Source organism: Aquila chrysaetos, chromosome 7 (genome assembly GCF_900496995.4).
Source record: "Aquila chrysaetos chrysaetos chromosome 7, bAquChr1.4, whole genome shotgun sequence".
Lineage (NCBI taxonomy): Eukaryota > Metazoa > Chordata > Aves > Accipitriformes > Accipitridae > Aquila > Aquila chrysaetos.
The window spans coordinates 1,381,825-1,400,075 of record NC_044010.1 but is presented as its reverse complement, the minus strand read 5'-3'; the positions used below and the strand labels follow the sequence as shown (position 1 = coordinate 1,400,075).

General features: G+C 40.8%; 2 protein-coding genes across 2 annotated transcripts in view; one reads left to right on the top strand and one right to left on the bottom strand.

Annotated features, from left to right (window-relative positions):
- Positions 1-109: 109 nt before the first annotated feature.
- On the top strand, positions 110-9,142 carry FAM162A (family with sequence similarity 162 member A). The gene is made up of 6 exons (XM_041124913.1): positions 110-213; positions 520-742; positions 1,225-1,350; positions 3,670-3,778; positions 6,971-7,079; positions 8,885-9,142. Exons 3-6 carry the CDS (start codon positions 1,272-1,274, stop codon positions 8,978-8,980), a joined length of 393 nt encoding a protein of 130 aa, XP_040980847.1. The 5' UTR covers positions 110-213; positions 520-742; positions 1,225-1,271; the 3' UTR covers positions 8,981-9,142.
- A 4,728-nt stretch (positions 9,143-13,870) lies between these two features.
- KPNA1 (karyopherin subunit alpha 1) overlaps positions 13,871-18,251 on the bottom strand; it is a 52,718-nt gene continuing 48,337 nt past the window's right edge. The window contains exon 14 of the mRNA XM_030020156.2: positions 13,871-16,897. Coding sequence (XP_029876016.1) covers positions 16,710-16,897 — 188 coding nt within the window. The 3' untranslated portion in view covers positions 13,871-16,709. The remainder of the gene's footprint in view (positions 16,898-18,251) is intronic.

The following is an 18,251-nucleotide window of genomic DNA, read 5'->3' as shown; positions in this document are numbered from 1 at the left end:
CGCTTCCCCCGGCCCGCGGCGGAGCGGCCCCCTCACGGCCGGGCGTCCCACACCGGCGGCCCGGGCCGCCTTCACCGCTCTCCAATCCCGGAGCCGGGGCGGGGCGGGACGGGACGGGACGGGACGCCGGCCCAGCGGTGACATTGAGGGGAGCCGGGGAGGGCCTGGGTAGCGCCGCCGGGGCGGGAGGCCGCGCCATGTGGGGACGCGCTGGTGAGTGAACCCCCCTCCACACACACACCCCACACACACAAACACGCCTCCGCCGCCGCTCTGGGAGGCCCGGGGGCTGCCCGCCGGTTCCCCCCCCGCTAAGGCGGCGGGTGAAGCGGCGTTGTCAGGCCCGGGGCGGCCCGGTGGGACCCCCGGAGGTGGCGGGTCCCGGGCGGTTGCGGCAGGGGTGAGGTGAAGAGCCCGTGTCCGATGGGCGTTAAGGCTTGAAGGCTGGCTGGTTTCGTTTGGGGAGGGAGGTGGGTCGGCTGTAAACGTACGTTTATTTTTTATTTTTTTTTTTTCCAGAGCTGGAATGTAAAGGGCAGCTGTTTCTCGTAGGAGAGACGTTTTCGGCTAGCATAAAGAAGGAAAAAATAAGTCAATTTCTATGTTTAAAAGTCCCCTTTTGCCTTTCAAAGTATTTTTTCCCCCCTCAGAATTTTTTCATTCTATTAGTGAATTAGAAGCTCTTTCTTGAGAGTATGTTTTCATTGATAAGGTGCCCTGTCCTTTTCTAATACCCTACAAAGTAGGTATCTCAATACAGCAAGATTTTGCTTTTTTTGGCTTTTTTCTTGACTCTGTCAAGTCTGCCACTCGCTTTTGGGATGTGACAAGATTGGTAGAATGCTGGTGTGCCGTCCTTAAAATTGCACTGTCCGAAGTCTATCTGCAGCATATGAATAGATAAGTTCCTTGAAGTTGTGATGTGCATTGTGGTTTAGAAATTGCTTGTAGGCTGTAATCTTGCATTGCTATTTTTTGAAATAAGGTTAATGGGCAAGCTCGAGTCATAGCTTATAGACAAGCTTTAATTTCTTTGGTAGGCTCTGTTACAACTAAATCTGGTGCTTCTCGCATAATACTAGATTTGTACCTACTGTTTTTCTTTCTTTTTTCTCTTGTGCTTAAAAAAAATCAACGACTTCCATTTAAAAGCTAGTAGTATTCTCACTCTCTACTATTCTGAGTTAGATTTGGCCCCTTTGCTTCCTCTGCTTTCTCTTCCAGATAGGGCTGTTAAACTGCTGGGAAGAAATATTCCCTCAATTCTGAGGATGACTAAAGGAGTGGATCCGAAGACAAGCAGGCGGCTTTGCATTAAACCCCAGGAACAAAGTCAACTTCAGCCAAGAAGTAAGAGTTTTTCATAACAATCATGCTATGTTTCGTGTCACGAAATACTTAGATATCCCGGCTGCAGTCATCTGAACAGGAATTTGGCTGACATAGATGCTAATCTATGATTTTGTGAGAGGGAATTCTGATCCTTAGACTGAAAAACAGAGCACTAAATTTAGCAATAAAATCTTGTTTTTTAACAAAGCCAGGGGTCGATATTTCTTCTTGTGACAATAACACAGCTTTCACTTTGTAGCAGGTCACTAGTATCTTACCTGACGTGCAGTCCTACACTGAGGCTCTTCAGCTGCGCTCTAGAACAGACTGTTCAACCCCAATGTAAACTACCGATGTTTAGGAATGTTGTACGAGCTAAAATACTTCTGCAGTTTTTCATAGTACAACCAACTCCAGCTGTTCACAAAACTGAACATGTCCTGCAGGAGGGAGTCAGTCTGAATCATTGGCTTGGTTCATGTTTAAGGGTGGAGTTGGTCAAGTAAAGCTCAGGCCATGAAACATTTTTTCACTATATAGGGGACAGTTACAATGCTCTAATCAGGCTTCCTGTATAACACATTCCCTTCATGGCCTACTGATGCTAGAATAAAAGGAGCATACAGATGTGAAGCATTTTGCATACTTCTGTGTTAAAAACATAAAGCAGCTGTACTGGGTAAGACCAAAGGTCTCCATAACGGTGTGATGTCTCCTGTAGTGGCCAGTAAAGGAGGCCCCATACATTTTTGCGAAGACTAATAGGAATGGCGACCAACAGCAAGGATCTAAGGAAGAGTATAGAAAGAGGGCAGACATAGTGTTTCTCCCCTAGACTGCTGTCCCAGAGGCGGCGTCTTTGTGTTTAATGGTCCTCACTGGATTTTTCTTTCATAAATTTGTCCAGTCTCTTGAAGCTGGACCTATCTTTAGCATCCACGTTCTCTGAGAAGGAATTCCTCAGCTGAACCATGCTGCGAGAAAGCAAATACAGTCTTGTGTTTGTTTTTGAACCTGATGGTGTGCTTTTTTCAATCTGATGTTCCTTGATTGAGTACCCCTTCCAAAACAGGACCTGTTCATTGTAACTTACACTCCTAATGTCGCTTCTGATTCCGGTGCCCTCTGTTGTGCTGGAGGGAGCTTCAATTACTGCTTTTCCAGGCCAAAGGGTCTCAGTCTACGATACTGTTTCTTTTATGGTGGCCATTCCATACCTGTGGTCGTCCTTACCAATTTTTGCTGTGCCTGTTCTGTTTCAGCTGTTTCTGAGATGAGGGATCAGTATTTCACATGCTTTTCAAAATGCTGGAGTCACGGTTTTATACAATGGCGTAATAATGCTTTTGTGTTGGTCTGAGTTCCTAATCATTGCTAGTAATGCTGTTTCCCTTTCTCACTATTACTGAACATTTTGCCAAAAACTCTATGAAATCCCGAGGACTTACTCCTCAGTAATAATGGTTAGGTTAGAGTCTGCCATTTGTATGTGAACTGGAATTGCTTCCTGTTCATATACGGGGGGTTTCACTGGCCATCTCGTGGCCTGGGGATTCTGAAGCCCTGCGGCTCTTTGCGCATAGCCCTCTTCTCTATGTTTTTGAATAACTTAGTGTTGTCAGCAAACTGTGTATCCACCCTACTTCCTAGATAATTCATGAATCCATGAGGCAGCACACATCCATACAGGATACCTCCCATTGTTTAAAAAAAAGAAAAAAAGCTGTCTATCTTTACACTTTGTTTGCTAGATTTTAATGGTATATTATGTACGGAAACCTTCCCCCATTACATTCTGAATATTTTGTATATGAAGTTTGAAAGACTGAGCTGAAAATTAAGGGACTAATCTTTGCCTATGGTCATCTGTTTGTTTATACCTCCAGATAAGATAAAATCTTACACCACCTGGAAAAGTTAACATTCTGTGATGTAATGGTGCAGCTTATTGGCTTTTCTGTAGCAGTTCCATTTGATTCTTTTTTTTTTTTTTTTTCCAACTAATTTAAATGTAATAGGAAAACTATAATATCACAGCACCTTAGGAAGCTTAGATGCTGGAGCAAGTTCTACAAATTTAGAGCTACAAATACGGAGGTCTTGGGCAAGATTGGGCTTTCCTTACATGGCCTCAGTTTAGTCCATATTTACAGGTTTGTTAATCTGACTGTGATATACTTTTGGTTCCCTAACAAACTCTAGCAATCTTACTTAAAATTCTGCATTGCTTACCCTAACTGGTCTCATTACAGCTGTGGCAATTCAGCTTCTCTGACTGTTGTTTTTGGTGTTTTTTGGGTTTTGTTTGTTTGTGTGTTTCGTTGGGCTTTTTTTTAGGTCGGTCTCCTTTGAGGGTGCCTGGACACAAGCCTACAGACTGGGAGAAAAGATTTTTGTTGTGGGCAGGCCATTTCAAAAAACCAGAGGATATACCAGAGACTGTCTCGTAAGTGCCAGTTTTGAAGCTGTAAAAGAGACGTTGTCTACACAGGAGTAAGATACTTGAATGTAACTCCAGAATAACTTTTCTTAAATGGAATGGGTTTTCACAGCTGAAAAATCTTACACCGCTTTGTTTGGTGTATCGTCTTGTAGACGAGATGACCTGAGCAGTTCTGTATTGCTGAGATAATATATCCCTTTTGATTTTTTTTCTGAAGGGATGACCAGCATCTATCAGTTGTTTCATTAGAAAAACATCACAAATCAGTTAATTTTTACTCTTCTCTCCCAATCAAAAAAGCTTTTTGTGAATATTAGTGAGCTTTTTCTAGTGCTTTTCTCTATATGTCAGTCTCCCGTTGTGTGAAACTTTCACGATAGAGCTATAGAATAACTGAAACTCATTTAAAATATTTATTAATGAATGTCTAGAGGACACGGGCCAACTTTCTTTACTCTTGCAATCTAAACTAACAAACAGTGGAAAGGCTCCCTAACAAAAAATATATATAGTCAAAATTTCCCTGTTGCTGGTGGAGCCCAAATATCAATGCTTTGCCCTGTGTGAAAAGTAGAAAATAAAACTGGATGTTCTAGTTTGTCTAAAACGAAGATCAAACTTAACAACAACAGGCGATTATTAGTTTAAAAAATGTTCCTGGTGGTAGTATAGTTATTTAAAACGTGCTTGTAATGCTTTTAAATATATGTATTTATTTACATTAAAAAGATACAGTAAATCTTGTACTACTTGGGTAAGCAAACTATGTAGCTGCCCTCTAAAGATATTGTTTGGATGCACCATACGGGAATTGAAAATCCACCCATGTATCTTAAGTTTTTTCTAAATGTATCATAATGGATAAATACTGTTAAAAAAAGAGTTCTTCAATTTTGTATTGAATCATTTTTCTTAAAACTACATTTGAAATAAACAAAGGTGTAAATTATTAAAACTTTACTAAATTGTCAGTTCATGTATTTTTGCATACCAAACGCTTGTTATGAGTGTGTTTAAAAAAACAGAGTTAGCAGAGCGATTCAAGTCATTTCAATGGTTTATTGAAAGGACAAACCAACTTCTGATAAAAGCTGACCATTTTTGCAAATGCATAGGGAATTCTTTTTTTTTTTTATTTAGGCAAATAGTTCAGCCAAAGCTGAGAAGACGATTGAGAACTATAAAAGCACAAAAGCTTGTTTTCCTGTTCTGAGCTGAATTAAGAGTGGGTTGTAAGGGCTTGCAATATAACTTGGTAATCTTGCAAGATGTGGTGATCAGAAGTAACTCGTTTATTAAACAAATGTTCATCTTAGCCACTGAATTGATTTAAAATGCAAATTGTGTCCAGATAACTACCTTTTCCTCTTGTATACTCTAACACACCTAAGGTACTTAAAAAATTAACTAATGAAGTTTTTAAATCCCACTTCTGTGCATTTCAGCTTAATTGCAGCCTGCACCCAAGTTGTTCATTGCAGGTTATTACCAGAAACAAATAACCTGGAAGCTAAATTTAACTATTAGTTTCATGGCAGATGGACATGTTCCCTATGATCAGAAATTTTGTACTCATATCAATACTTTGAAACAGTGATCAAATCACTCTTGCCCTCCTCTTCAAAAACAAGGACAAAACTCTCTTCAATTCTCAGGTCCTATGTGATTTACCATGTTGAACTATCATGGATCCTTCGGTATCTTTTTTCCTCCAAGTACAAGGGTCAAAATGTGGTAAAAGATTCCATATTCACTCATGTTTCTGTGAAGTGGTAATTTCCCAGTTCCATTAAATCCACTATCCATGTTAGTCTGGGGTATAGTTACCTAGTTTCATGCATTTATTCTTTCATCACATGATGTTGATGCTTTTCTAGTCATCTGTAATTTTATAATATGCCAAATTTAATCAATGAGAATATTAGACCCTTGAGAAGGGAGTCAACTGCTCTAAATTCTGCAAGGGGAGTTAAACATGTAGGGTACAGGTCTTTGGTTATGGTGGAAAGCACATCTAAAATCATTATGCTTCACTGGCCCTTCTTGTATTGGTATCTCTAATACGAACTTTAAATTTGCTGTAACTAACTGAGATGTCATTTGGGTAGAATGATCTTCAGAGTTTAACCCAACTTAAAATAAATTATTTTTTTGTTTTGACTCACCACATGTGCAGCTGGAAGGCTTTAATAACTGATACTCTTCTTGTGGAACATTTCTGGTTTTTAAAAGATAACAGCAGACTAGGCAACAGGTTTCCCGAAGGAGTAGTATAGCTACTGGTGTGGCTAGATAAGCCCCCTGAAATAAAAACCAGAAAGATTTAAAGGAGTCCTCTGTCCAAAGCTGATGTTGGAAAGCTTACAATCCTCCATGCCTCCTTAGATTACCTTAAGACTATTTACTCTAGCAGGAGGGAAGTGGTAATCACTAGTCTTTTACCAAGTCCTATTCAGAATTTCGGAGGAGCATTACATTCAGCAGCCAGTATGTCATCTATAGCACGATGAAATCCTGTAGTAGAGGAAGCCTTCTTGCTTGAAAATATAGACTGTGTCATAAATGAAACTATTTTGAAGTTCAGGCAGAAAGAATTGTTAAGCTGTGATAATGCTTCCCTCTGCCCAAGAAACTCCCAACTGTTAAACACTATGCATTTTATTCCTGCTGACAAATGGTTTTTACCATGCTTCTGCTATCGAGCGAAAATGCATGTTTTAACAATGTTAAATACACCACGGTTCTAATATGGATGGCTTTGCAGATACTGGAAGGTGGTAGTGAGCACAGAGGGAGCTAACATTAAGAAAAACATTGTATTAGTAAAACCTTCCCTCTCTTTTTCCTGCCCTCTCCACAGTGAACATCCATACTCAAATACTGCAGCCTTCCTCCTTTGCGTTGCAGTCCAGTGGTCTGGAAAGGCAATATTGTCTCTTAACAATTACATAACTGAAGTTAAAAATGTTGGGTTTGTTTCCAACTTTGAAAGGAATGCCTTTGTGATCAAGTATCTCCCAAGGTAGCTGGGGATAAGCCTTTCCCATTCTTCTAAAACCTTTTATGTGAAAAGAGCCAAGTACTGTTAGCATTACACAAATTACAGAGAGCATGCTAGGAGAAATTAAACAATTAGCCAAATGATTTATTTGGGTCTCTCATAATGAGTCTGTTCTTTTATTATTATTTCTTGAGGATTGAAACAATCAGAGCAGCAAAGACCACACTGCGTGTGAAGATCAGCTACGTAATGATTGCCTTGACAATATTGGGATGCATAGTCATGGTGATTAAAGGGAAGCAGGTAAGCACAGATTTTTGGCTGGTGAGTGCAAATCAATCTTCACATGAACTCCTCAGCTCCTCTTATGAATTGTTAGTACTGTTTTGTTTCGGGTTTGTTTTGGTTTTGGGGTGGTTGGTTTTTTTTTTCATTTTATCACTGAGTAAAAACTAAAAATAAGTCCATCTAGTTCACCAGAAGTGACCCTCATTGATTAATTCTCAAGTCAGAAAAGGGTGATGTCACTGTTAAGACTGTATATGCTTCCTTTAAAAGGAAAAGAAAAAAAAAATATCTTTTTTTCTCAGTGCAATACTTAATTTTAGCTTGTGCTGTTTTAACACCTTGATTTTCCTGACGGGCTGTGAGAGTTTGAAAGGAAAGAGCACCTTCTGTGGTGAGGATCTGGTAGGCAGGTAAATGCTCCTTGCGCCACTGGGGCCCATACAGTGACTGTATGGACCTGTTGCAAATGCCTCTCTACATGCTGCAACACTCATAGAATCAATATAATGGAAATAGCAAATGAGTATGTTTCTCCACAAACAGGCTTGAGAATTTTCAAAAGTCTTTTAAACAGTGAGGAGATGGTCAGTAATAATTCTGTGCCCTTTAATTGCATTAGAAAATAGTCTTCCTGTAGTGTGGATGGAACAAGTTTTCTCAAATTATTGTTTGTTGAACTGAAAAACTATTGCATAGAAAAGCTCCCATGTCCTGCAGATGCTGAGCATCCCTCACATAGAATTTGACAAGATATCAACGAAGTTCAGTATGTGGCAGAATTAGGTCTATGATTTAATTTGCATCATATGAAGAGAGTAAAGTTTAAGATTCCAAGTGCAGCAAAGGTTAGTCATGCTTTAATTTTATGTGTTTTTTAACACAGTTGGTGAACTATTAACTTTGAGGTATTTCTGTAAAGAAGCAAGGAGCGCTTTTTGTGTACTGAACCCAAGCTAAAGCCTCTTGGCAGCATTAGTCTTAAAGTCAAGGAACGTGAATATAATCTGTGCAACTTATTGTCATGTTACTTTGGATAAAAAGCACAGTGGTAACAGAAACACAGTCCGCTACATTCTTTTAAGGATGACTGGAAGCAGAAAACCCTAAGCTTAAAGCACCTACATGGATGGGCAGAACTTTATTTGTATGCTGCCTTTCTCTGAAGGAGTTCTTGTGATGACAATGTTCAAACTTGTTTCTGTAGACTACTAAGGGTTCTAGAGAAACCTTAAAACTAGTAACAGAGTCTCAACCCCAGCACTGTGAACTACTGAAGTATCAAGTGACATTTGTGTCAGCATTCACCTATGAAAATGAAAAGGATGCAGCACTCTGAAACAAAACAGTGGAAAGGTTTTTCACTGGCTTTAGCAGAAGAGATCAAACACTGACAATTCCCAGAACATTTTCGTCTTACGTTGTAGTAGTATGAATGCAAACACCAGAAAGAGAGGAGGACAGCTGCTTTGGAACCCTTGTTTTCACAGCAGCTGGAATCTGTTAAGTTTAACTTTTGATTTGTTTCCAGTACCTCTGACTTCTGAAGACGAGAGATTAGTATTAAATACTGACCAGAAGCACAGAATATATCTTCTAGTGCCTTAACAAAAGGGTTTAATTTATTCCCAGAGAAGTAATGTGTTTAAGCCAAAATAGTCTCTGGATGTTTTATTTTAACCCTCTCTCTTCCTGGCACTAAAGCTGACAGAACTATGCCTTGGTCAGGATAGGCCAGATATTTTGTAAACTATTGATTCCAGTTTCATCTCTGTGGTCCTTTAGGTGATACCTTCTGCTCTTGTTTTGTCATTATATTGTAGGCTGTAAAAAGGAATGAATCTCTTACAAGCATAAACTTGGAGAAGAAAGCTCAATGGAGAGAGGAAGCTACTCGGAGTACATCTGCTAAATCTTAGAGGAGAAAATGAAGAGACCAAGGACTGGGAAAGAAAAGCTGAGTCCTTTTCAGCACTGGAGGGAGGGCATAGTCACATCTTTCCTGTATGTTAGTTCTGTACTCTCATGTTCAAGAAAGAATGAATACATTATCCTGTAATTAATAAAACCAGAAATACCTATTTTCTTTTTCTAAAAACCTCCCTTTTCTTCCTAAGTCTCTTTTTCCTGGTTAGTGGAACAGGACAAGTGAGCAAACTGGACAAACAGAATAGTTGTTTCTCACATGAGCTATGCACTAGACTAAGTGTCTTTTAAAAGACTGCAGGAGCTGTACCTGCATTCTTGGTACCAGTCTCTCTTATGAAGTCTTCTGCTCTTACTAACCACTTACTTACTTAGGAGAATGTAAGTGGGACACAAAAGGACAGCCTATTTGGTTTCCACTTGTACATAAAAAATACCTTCACTGGGCTGTCATCTGCTATCACTGACTATTTCAGGTCCCTCCAAGGTTCCTTCAGGAAGAATGGTGCTATATGTATTCGATATTGTTACCGGCTGCTTCAAATATTCTGTATGTTCCTCTTTGTGCAAGAGAGAACAGTTATTTGGGGAGCCCTTGAGTCAAGAATGATTGTGTGACCTGCATTAACATCATCAAAATGATTGTTAAGTTATTAAAGTCTGCTTACCTGGTCTAGGTCCAATATATTCTTGCTGCATTTAAGTAAAGGATTACTTTTTGTGAAGAACTGCCTGCCTTTGATAAAAAGAGGAGGAAGATCAAAAGTGAAATGGCACTGCAGAGAACCAGTATGTTGCAGATGACAACCTAAGGGTTTTTACACCAGAGCTGGTAGTGAGTTGAGAGAATGTCTCATCTAAGGGAACAGAGATAATTATTTTGAGGAATACTGAGCAACAGCTTCAACCTATGTTACCAGATTTATTCATTGGAGGCACACGAGTATGAAAAAGTCAATCAGGCATTCCTGCTCTCTGCTGCTGAGCTCTTTTTTCCAAACCTTATTTAGATTTATTTGCATTTTTCCCCCCTTTTAAATCATCATCTGTGCTTTCATGATACTAGCCCACTTAAAGATCGTCTGCCTGAAATTTTAGAAGTAGCAGACCCAGTAATACCTGCAAAAAGCAACTCCCAACAGTCCTATTTCTGGCATTCATCCCAGAAGAGTCACATAATGTTCATGCTGAACAGCCTGCAGCAACTGGAGACAGTATTTTTCCTCCTCCTTTCAGTTCATTTGGAAGAAAACGTAGATTGGAACTGTCAGGACTGCTCAAAACTAAGTTATTTCCCAGGACTGCCTGCTAACTGGCCCTGGGGACTCCAGAAGCAGAAGGGGAAGATGGGTTTGACAGATTTAGTTTGTGAGCTTCCTGATAGTGGGAGGCAGATTATTTTTCTTGAAACTTTTTCCTGATTATTTTTGTTGTACTACTAAAAATTAGCACTATTACTGAATAAATTAAAAGCCCTACAAAAATGCAGGGTAAATCTTGTCTTTACACCTGGAAAAGAGAAGCAGTATCTAGTGCAGTCAGTCCTCTCTAGTACTTTGCCTTTTACTCTAGAGCTAGAAAATAGCTGCTGCAGTCCATCTTTCTATTAATTGCATTTCTGGGTACCACTCATATTGACGAGATATAACCAATCAAACAAGCTATGCAGTCATTCCACCACAGAAGTTATGACCTTCAGGTGATGCCACAACCTGTCATCAGATTCTCTGTAAGGCAATAATTGCAAGTATGACGTCAAGCAAGCAGAGCAGGCTTCCACAGATTTGTCCACTCATTTAGCACTGAATACTGGGTGGAATTAAGTCACGCTTAATTCCACTGCAGGTATGTGAACAGATCTTCCATGACAGCTCTGGTTCTTTGTCACACCAGTAGGCACACAGGTGGGAACCAAAAACATCTTCCCAAATTTGTGTGCCTGTGCTCACGTATGTATTAAATGAGACCAAAAAGGAGAACATGCACTTTAGACTATTTCAGGTTACCACGAAGAGAAACTTGTGATTTGATTTATGTTTGGTGATGGCAGAGCTTAAAACCATGCATCTCAAAAGTATGCCCCTTTCAGTAAGCACCTGAGTGCACTCTGTGAACCGAACGGACAGGTACCTCATCTAGTTTTTGAAATAAAACTATTTGGACTCATCCAGCTGGTAAAGTATTTCAAATAAAAATATGTAAAATACCACTTAGAAAGCAACACTTCAGAGCAGCAATGGTCACCACTTTTTCATTTCACTTAGATTTGTAAGTTCAAAAGCTCCAGGTAGAAGTCATACACCCTTTCCTTCTATCACTCTATCACCACCATTTCAGCATCTACCATAAAAATTGTGCATCGCTACACTCCTTTGTGTTTTTTTTAGCTTCCATGAAGGCTCCAGAGTCTCAAATAAAAGCCTGAGCCATTGGGCTTTGTGCTGTCTCCAGCTCACTCCCAACCGTTGCAGTATTTTCTTTGCAAGTAGTTGGGTACCAGAAAAATGAAGTAAATCTTTCTCAGAGAGGCAGTGAAAGAAACCACCTCTTTCCTAGTGTGATGGCTTCCAAGAAAGCACTTCTAAACACAGACAATGGTTAAAAAACCAGCACGCATTTCTGGCCTAAGCAGCCAGTCTAGCTGACTGGAGAACTTTAATACACCTCAGACCACCTGATTAGCTCGGAGCTTTAACCTACAGCCTTTTAACAGTGCCTGATGGAGAGGAACATACTAAGCCCTTAAACAGTATTTCATTTTCTTTCTCCCCTTCAGCTTGGTCTGCAAGACCATTCACATTTATTCAAAAAAGTCAAATAATCAATCCTATACCATATGCCAGATTGCTGTACCTGTTCCAAAGGCAACGGAAACTTCCTAATGCAATGATTAATCTGACAACTTGAACACTGCCTCAGAAGAGCACGCAGGAGCCCTATGGACATGGCCATAGCAGCACACACAGAGGTCTTGTTTATTTTTCTACTAAGACTCAGGCATCTAAAGAAAGACCTTCATGTCTACTGGCTAAAATTAGCATGGGAAAGCACTAATGATGTGTTGTGCCAGTTCCAGAAGCTTGTGCGAATTCCAGAAGCAAAGAAATCATACTGGGAGATGTGGGGAATTACTTAAAGCTGGCACAGAGATGCAAACTGCACAGAGGTAAGATAGCTGTTCTGGAAATCCTCAGAGAAGCACGGACCTATATGGCCAGGAGCACTGTCACAAGTAGGACTGGGTGGTACGATTTGATTCTTCAACAGTCTCAGTGCTGACAGTAAAAAAAAAAAAAAGCAGGTTGAAGAACACATAGGTTTTCCAGGGTCATTGCCTTCCTCCCTTCCTTTAAGATTAAGTGAAGGGACTTTGACCACCAGTATTTGGTTGGCATGAAGGAACCAACACAAGAATTTAAGAACAGGCTGAAGTCTCTAGGCACCAGTTGCCTCAAATGATTGTTTGCGTGTGTGGTGTTTTCCCAGGAGCCCCAAGCACTGGTCCTGGCTTAGTTATTGAGCTTTCCATAACCTTCTGCCCCATCATCTGTTGTATCCTGAATCCAAGAGAGTGACCCTGCCTGCCATGTTCCACTGGGAACTTTACCAACAGAAAGAATGATAGCTCCTCTTTGCTGCCCCAACAAATACACAGCTTAAAAGGCACTAGAGGGCTGCGGACAGGACTGACTGACAGCAATTCCAGGCAGTCCTGCATCCTTCCTTTCTCTAACACCCAGTTTAAAATTAGCCATTGTTAAAAACTGAGCGTAATAGTGCCACCTCATTACTGATGCTGCAAGAAGAAGTCAAGAGATTCCTGGCTGTCATGAATCTTTTCGCCTTACCAGCCTGTGGGGCTTTTGGAAGGTGCTTAGATATGATCTCCAGAAGCAGACAGAAACAAATGCATTCATTTCAGTTTTCAGGATAAGGGAAGAAGAAGATATGCGAGATCACTTTTCTGGCACTACACACTGCATGGCAGAGCTAAGAGAAGAACCCAAGAACTTCAACAGCTCCCTGCCCTATCCTCTACACGAGACCATGCTGCCTCCTACTTACACACAGAACAAGAACAGATCATTCAAAACACAGTGTGACCTTCACAAAAGTGGAAGCTAGAGGCATTCTCTGAGATAGTTCCTGTTTGAGCAGCAGCACATCCTTCAGGAAAGCAGAGAATAATGGTTTCAATGTTTCTAGCAGGGGACATAACCCTCCTTACTCTCATGTCAGACTAAAATAAAAAAATGCCTCACTTCTCAACTGAATGGAACTTGCAACATTTTTACAGTCGTTGCTGTTCCAAATTTTTTAGCATCCCTTTTTAATTGCTGATAGCAACACCAAGAGCGTTCCTGTAAAAAAAGACTTTCACCAATGCCAAACACAAAGTTAACACAAATTCCCCATTTCTGCTAAAGACTTCTTTTTGTACCTGTGAGCGTTACACTAGCCGCACAGAATCGTGTTAGGAAGTAGCGTTCAAGCAGTAACGTATAATGATCCTCATACTCTTTCAGCAGCGCTTTTCCTCCAAAACAGAGTCCTTCACCTGTGGCCTGAACATTATTTATTAGATGGGTAACGTTACACTACACATTTGGCTCTATTAAAATGCAAATAGTTTACTTGCCCTTGGCTTACCAAGTAATTCTGATCAGTCAGTATCAGCGAGCTGTTCCCTTCATAATTCACAAGTCTGATCTCCCTTCCATACTCATATAATTTGCAGCCTTTGTTAGAAGTAGATTTTGTTTCTTTTCAACCTATTAATAAGGCTAAGTAAAGCAAGGCCAAGAACTGGTTGCTGGAAGGTCCTGATAGAAATACACTCAATTAAGCACCATTTAAAATTAAATTGAGACCTATGAGTTAGCCACATTTTAATCCATTTAATGTGTGCCATGTTGATTTTTTGTATTGGTTTAGTTTTCAGTCAAAATATTACGCAGTACCAGTCAAATGCCTTACACAGTCTAAGTATATAGGACAACAATATTACCTGTGTCAACCAGGCCTGTCACTTCAAACAAACATACCAAGTTTAAAGATTTATACTTATCTGCTCTGAATTCACATATCCACGGCAAAAGTAACAAACACTGGCCAGGCTCCTTACACAGGAAGGCACACCATTCAGCTTAAATGGACTCTTTTTTAATTCACTCATTTAGAGGCAATTGTCATTATTTTCTTGGGGGGCAGGGGAGGGAAACGCCAATGCACCACATTGTTTTCACTAGCCTGGAAGAGAAAACACTTATATATATATAGATATATAGATATATAGATATGTATATATATACACACATAGGCATGTGTGTATATATATACGTGTGTGTGTATATATGTATATATACACACTAGTGTATATATACACAGAATATACATATATGAATATACAGAATATATGCACACACACTTTGCTCAGATTTGTTTACAAAATATGTAGCATTTTTATACCATCCAATAAGAGGTACATGATTTTAAACAAATCTTATAGAAATGACATGTTATTGGAAATTTACACGTAAAAAAATCCAGCACAAAAAAATCCAAAAGCTAAAACAAGATTTTGCTACTAATCAGTGCTTCTATCACCCTTCAAGAAAAGAGAAACACAGTTATTTATATGTGATGTAAAGGCAACATTGAGGGGTTTTTTGCTTTTTTTAAATTAACCACCAAATTTAACCCCCTAAAATTACAAAGAATCGAAGTCCATTTACAGATCAAGTGCAGTAAACTAAATGTTCCTTCAGCACAAAGCAGCACTAGAGAAAATAACTGGGAGAGGGAAGGTGGAGGCCAACTGGCTTAGCTAGGGAGGCAGCAGGTGGCTTCTGCAGTGGCCACACAGGTCAGAGTCTCCATCCTGAAGCACAGACAGAACTGAAGACTGTATTTAAATAATGGTCACACAGAGCTGATGTTCAGGCCTTTGCCTAGCTTCTTTCAGCAGTTTGACAAGTGATTTATATCTTTTTATTATTCTGTATCCAATGGGCTGGTTTTGCTTTTGCAGTGGCTTGTCACTGAGAGGAGTCTTAAGGAGGATCTTGCAGACAGTTCTGCCACTAACATTTACCACAGGTACATGACGCTGCAGCTGTCAGTGGCGATTTTGAAATGTTTACACTGGACAAATATGTGTTCCAAGCATCCAAAATGGCTTGAAAGAACATAGCCCGATGCAGGGGGGAGCGGACGGCCTGGAAAATCCATTGCATTTACAGAAACGGAACCACCACTTTCAATCACGTGGCATCTCCCCAGTTGGGTGAAGAGTTTGGTGTCAATGTCAGCTGAACTCAGTGAGGAGTGGCTGGCCTTTGCATCAGATGTCTGTGATCCAAGCGGGTTGCGGAGCCAAGAACATGCTGCTAGCAGAAGGGCAGTCTACAGCTGCGGATGACAGCTGTCATGCAGTCAGCGATGCCTTATAGATGTCACCTGTAGGAACCATGCGTTCCATGCTAATTCACCTGAAGTCCCGTAAAGAGCAAAAGGGAAAAATGAAATGAAAGGGCCAGGTGGATCTGGGTGTAATAGTACTATCCTTTGAATGTAGTGTCATTTTAGTTGTTAAATAAGGGGCTTGACTGGGAGGACTCTTTATTTTATCAGGTGAGCTGGAGAGGAAGCTCTTGTCTTGTAAAAAGGAGATCTAACACTCCTTGTGCTAAGTTTTACAAATTAAGATTTCTGTATTCAGAAGGTAATTTTTCAGAAGATAAATCTGTTCAAGTCACGCTGTGTAAAAATGTAGAGAGGCAGACAGGAATTTTTCAGCCGTAACTATAATACCAAAGACCAGACTCTGGAGCATGAAGTCAGAAAGGGCTTGATTTTTAAGGAAGGCCCAGCTGGACCATACTGTGCTGGCAAGCAGAAGTGGGGGTAGTTTCTCCATTCTAGAAGCTGGTTTGGAAAGTCATTTCTGGGGAGGTGGTAAGAGTGACCTATTCACAGGCTCTTTTTTTGTGGATGGAGAGGAAAAACTGGGAAGGTATACAAATCTCCACAGTGGTCTGCAATCCAGCTTGGGAGCTCAGTGTTGAGAAGGGATGGGGCCAGATGTGTTCAGTATTCTTAAGAACCAGAAAACATGTCCATTGCAGCCTGTTGTTGCAGGGGATAGAGAACTTAATTCCATTACTTGTAACATGTTCCATATGCCAATAACCCCAGCTGGCACATACAGCAAAGTAGATACATTGCATGTGAAGATTTAATGCATCTCACACAGCCATCCAAAGAGGCATCCAGGGAAGAATACGGGGAATGATTCAGCTACGTTCTCAGAAAGTCTGAGTGTCTCCCTGGACTGCAGGCACACACTGCAGCAAATACAAGAGAAAGGCAGCCTTATCTTGGATGCCAGGAGTGTGCGGGCTAGTGGAGGAGGGATTATTTTCCTGTAATAGGAGCAGGGAATATCTCAAAGTATAGAAAGGTGCCTCAACTCCACACAGATGACAGTGGAGAGGTTCAGAATCTAGAGGAGAAAGGTGATTCTGGCAACCCCTTGCCAAGGAGGGGGCATCCTGCCACGGAGAGCCAAAAGTTTTCCAGACGTATGTAAGAGCATGTGCACAAGGCAAGCGAATGAGCGCAAACAGGGTTATGGAAAACGTTGAGAGAATCACTCCACGGGTGGCTTGTGGCTCGACAACAGGATTGGCTAGGTAGAGGAGCACACAGCACAGGGGCACCTCAGAGCTGGAAGCCTTCCATGGGAGCCTCACACTGCTGGAAGATGTACTGTTGCTGGCTAAGATCCACCTGTGGGGCAATGCTGCTGTCTTCATCCTCTGTTCCAAAGTAGTGCTCAATCAGATCAAAGGCCTTCTGATAAATCTCTTGATTCTCGTGGCTCTGCAGGAATTCAATCTTGTCCAGACCTGCAGAGAAAAGACGTACATTAAAGTTATTAAAGCACATGACCGTGATCATTTTCAGTCTGTTGTGAACATCAAGTTCCATGACAATTCTCTCCCACCTTCAGAAAGAACAGGTCCCTCTATGGAGACCCTTACCCAACTTGCACTCTCCACAACCAAGGAAAAACAGGTTGAACTACAGAGTTCCCTGTAACTGTATGATGTGTTTCATACTTTCTGTCTGCCTCTACCTTTTCACTGAAAAAATGAAATCAACAAGCTTGAATAGGTAAAGAACAAGACCTCAAAGACTTTTTCTGAAGAGACTTTTAGGACCACGTTTCCTGAATATGTGTTCACAGTGCTTTGTTTACAAGGACCATGACTACAGAATCACCTAACTGCAAGTTGGAAGAGACTTCTGGTAATCATCTAGTCCAACCTGCAGCCCAGCCCAGCACTACTACCAACACCAGATGAGGTCAGCTGTGGCTAGCCAAGTCTTCAAAACTTCCAGGGATGGAGACTCCATTACCTGATCTGTATCACACGTATATACAACGCAGTTAAACTCGTGCAACTAGGTTTTGGGCAGACATTAAGCAGATGGGCAAACTCAGGCCTTGTAGTCAGAAACAAATGGCAATAGCACAGCAAGCTAAACTATCTTTGATACCTAGAAATGATGCCATAATGAAATCCATGTCTTAGCCACTCTAGTAAATCTCTAATATTGGGAACTGTAGTGGCTTTCTTGTCTGCTCCTTTTACTATGTATGAAGACTAGAGGAAACAATTCTCTGATACTCTATAGACATTTCTGCAACACTGACAGAAAAAGGAAGTTAAAACCTAGAAGCAGGCAAGAAAAAACCCTATTCTGATATAACTCTTCCCTGGAAGTGAAGGTAACCATGAAGGGAACCACGGTTCAGGAAACCATGTTCAGTGATACTATCCTCCTCTATACTCCTCTTGATAACCCATTTTTATTTATCTTAACAAGTACTTGCCAATCAACAAGAAAATTAACCTTAAGAGCAGCAGTACCTCAGAACTGGGGTGAAATCATGCAGGTACACGCCAGAACCTCAGCACAGCAAAGGCAAACAAGGAAGTTGCTGCTGCTGCCGTAATTCTACAGAGCAGCAGAGAGGAAAGGGAAAGATCTGAAACCTGAGTGACAGAGCAGTGTGCCTGAACTTTTATCTGCTGTGGAGGGAAGATACAGAGGCTGAATGACACCCAGAAGGTTCCCTCAGGGTCAAAAGAAATTAAGAAAAGACGATCTGCACACATCGTCTCCAATCTACATACAGACAAAGATAATGTAAAAGATGGAGTACATTGGTATATGGAGACTTGTCAAAAACCA

Coding starts and splice junctions, on each gene's coding strand:
- FAM162A (XM_041124913.1), top strand. CDS start 1,272: ATGACTAAAGGAGTGGATCCGAAGACAAGCAGGCGGCTTTGCATTAAA. Junction 1,351..3,669: donor AAGTCAACTTCAGCCAAGAA/GTAAGAGTTTTT, acceptor GCTTTTTTTTAG/GTCGGTCTCCTTTGAGGGTG. Junction 7,080..8,884: donor TGGTGATTAAAGGGAAGCAG/GTAAGCACAGAT, acceptor ATTATATTGTAG/GCTGTAAAAAGGAATGAATC.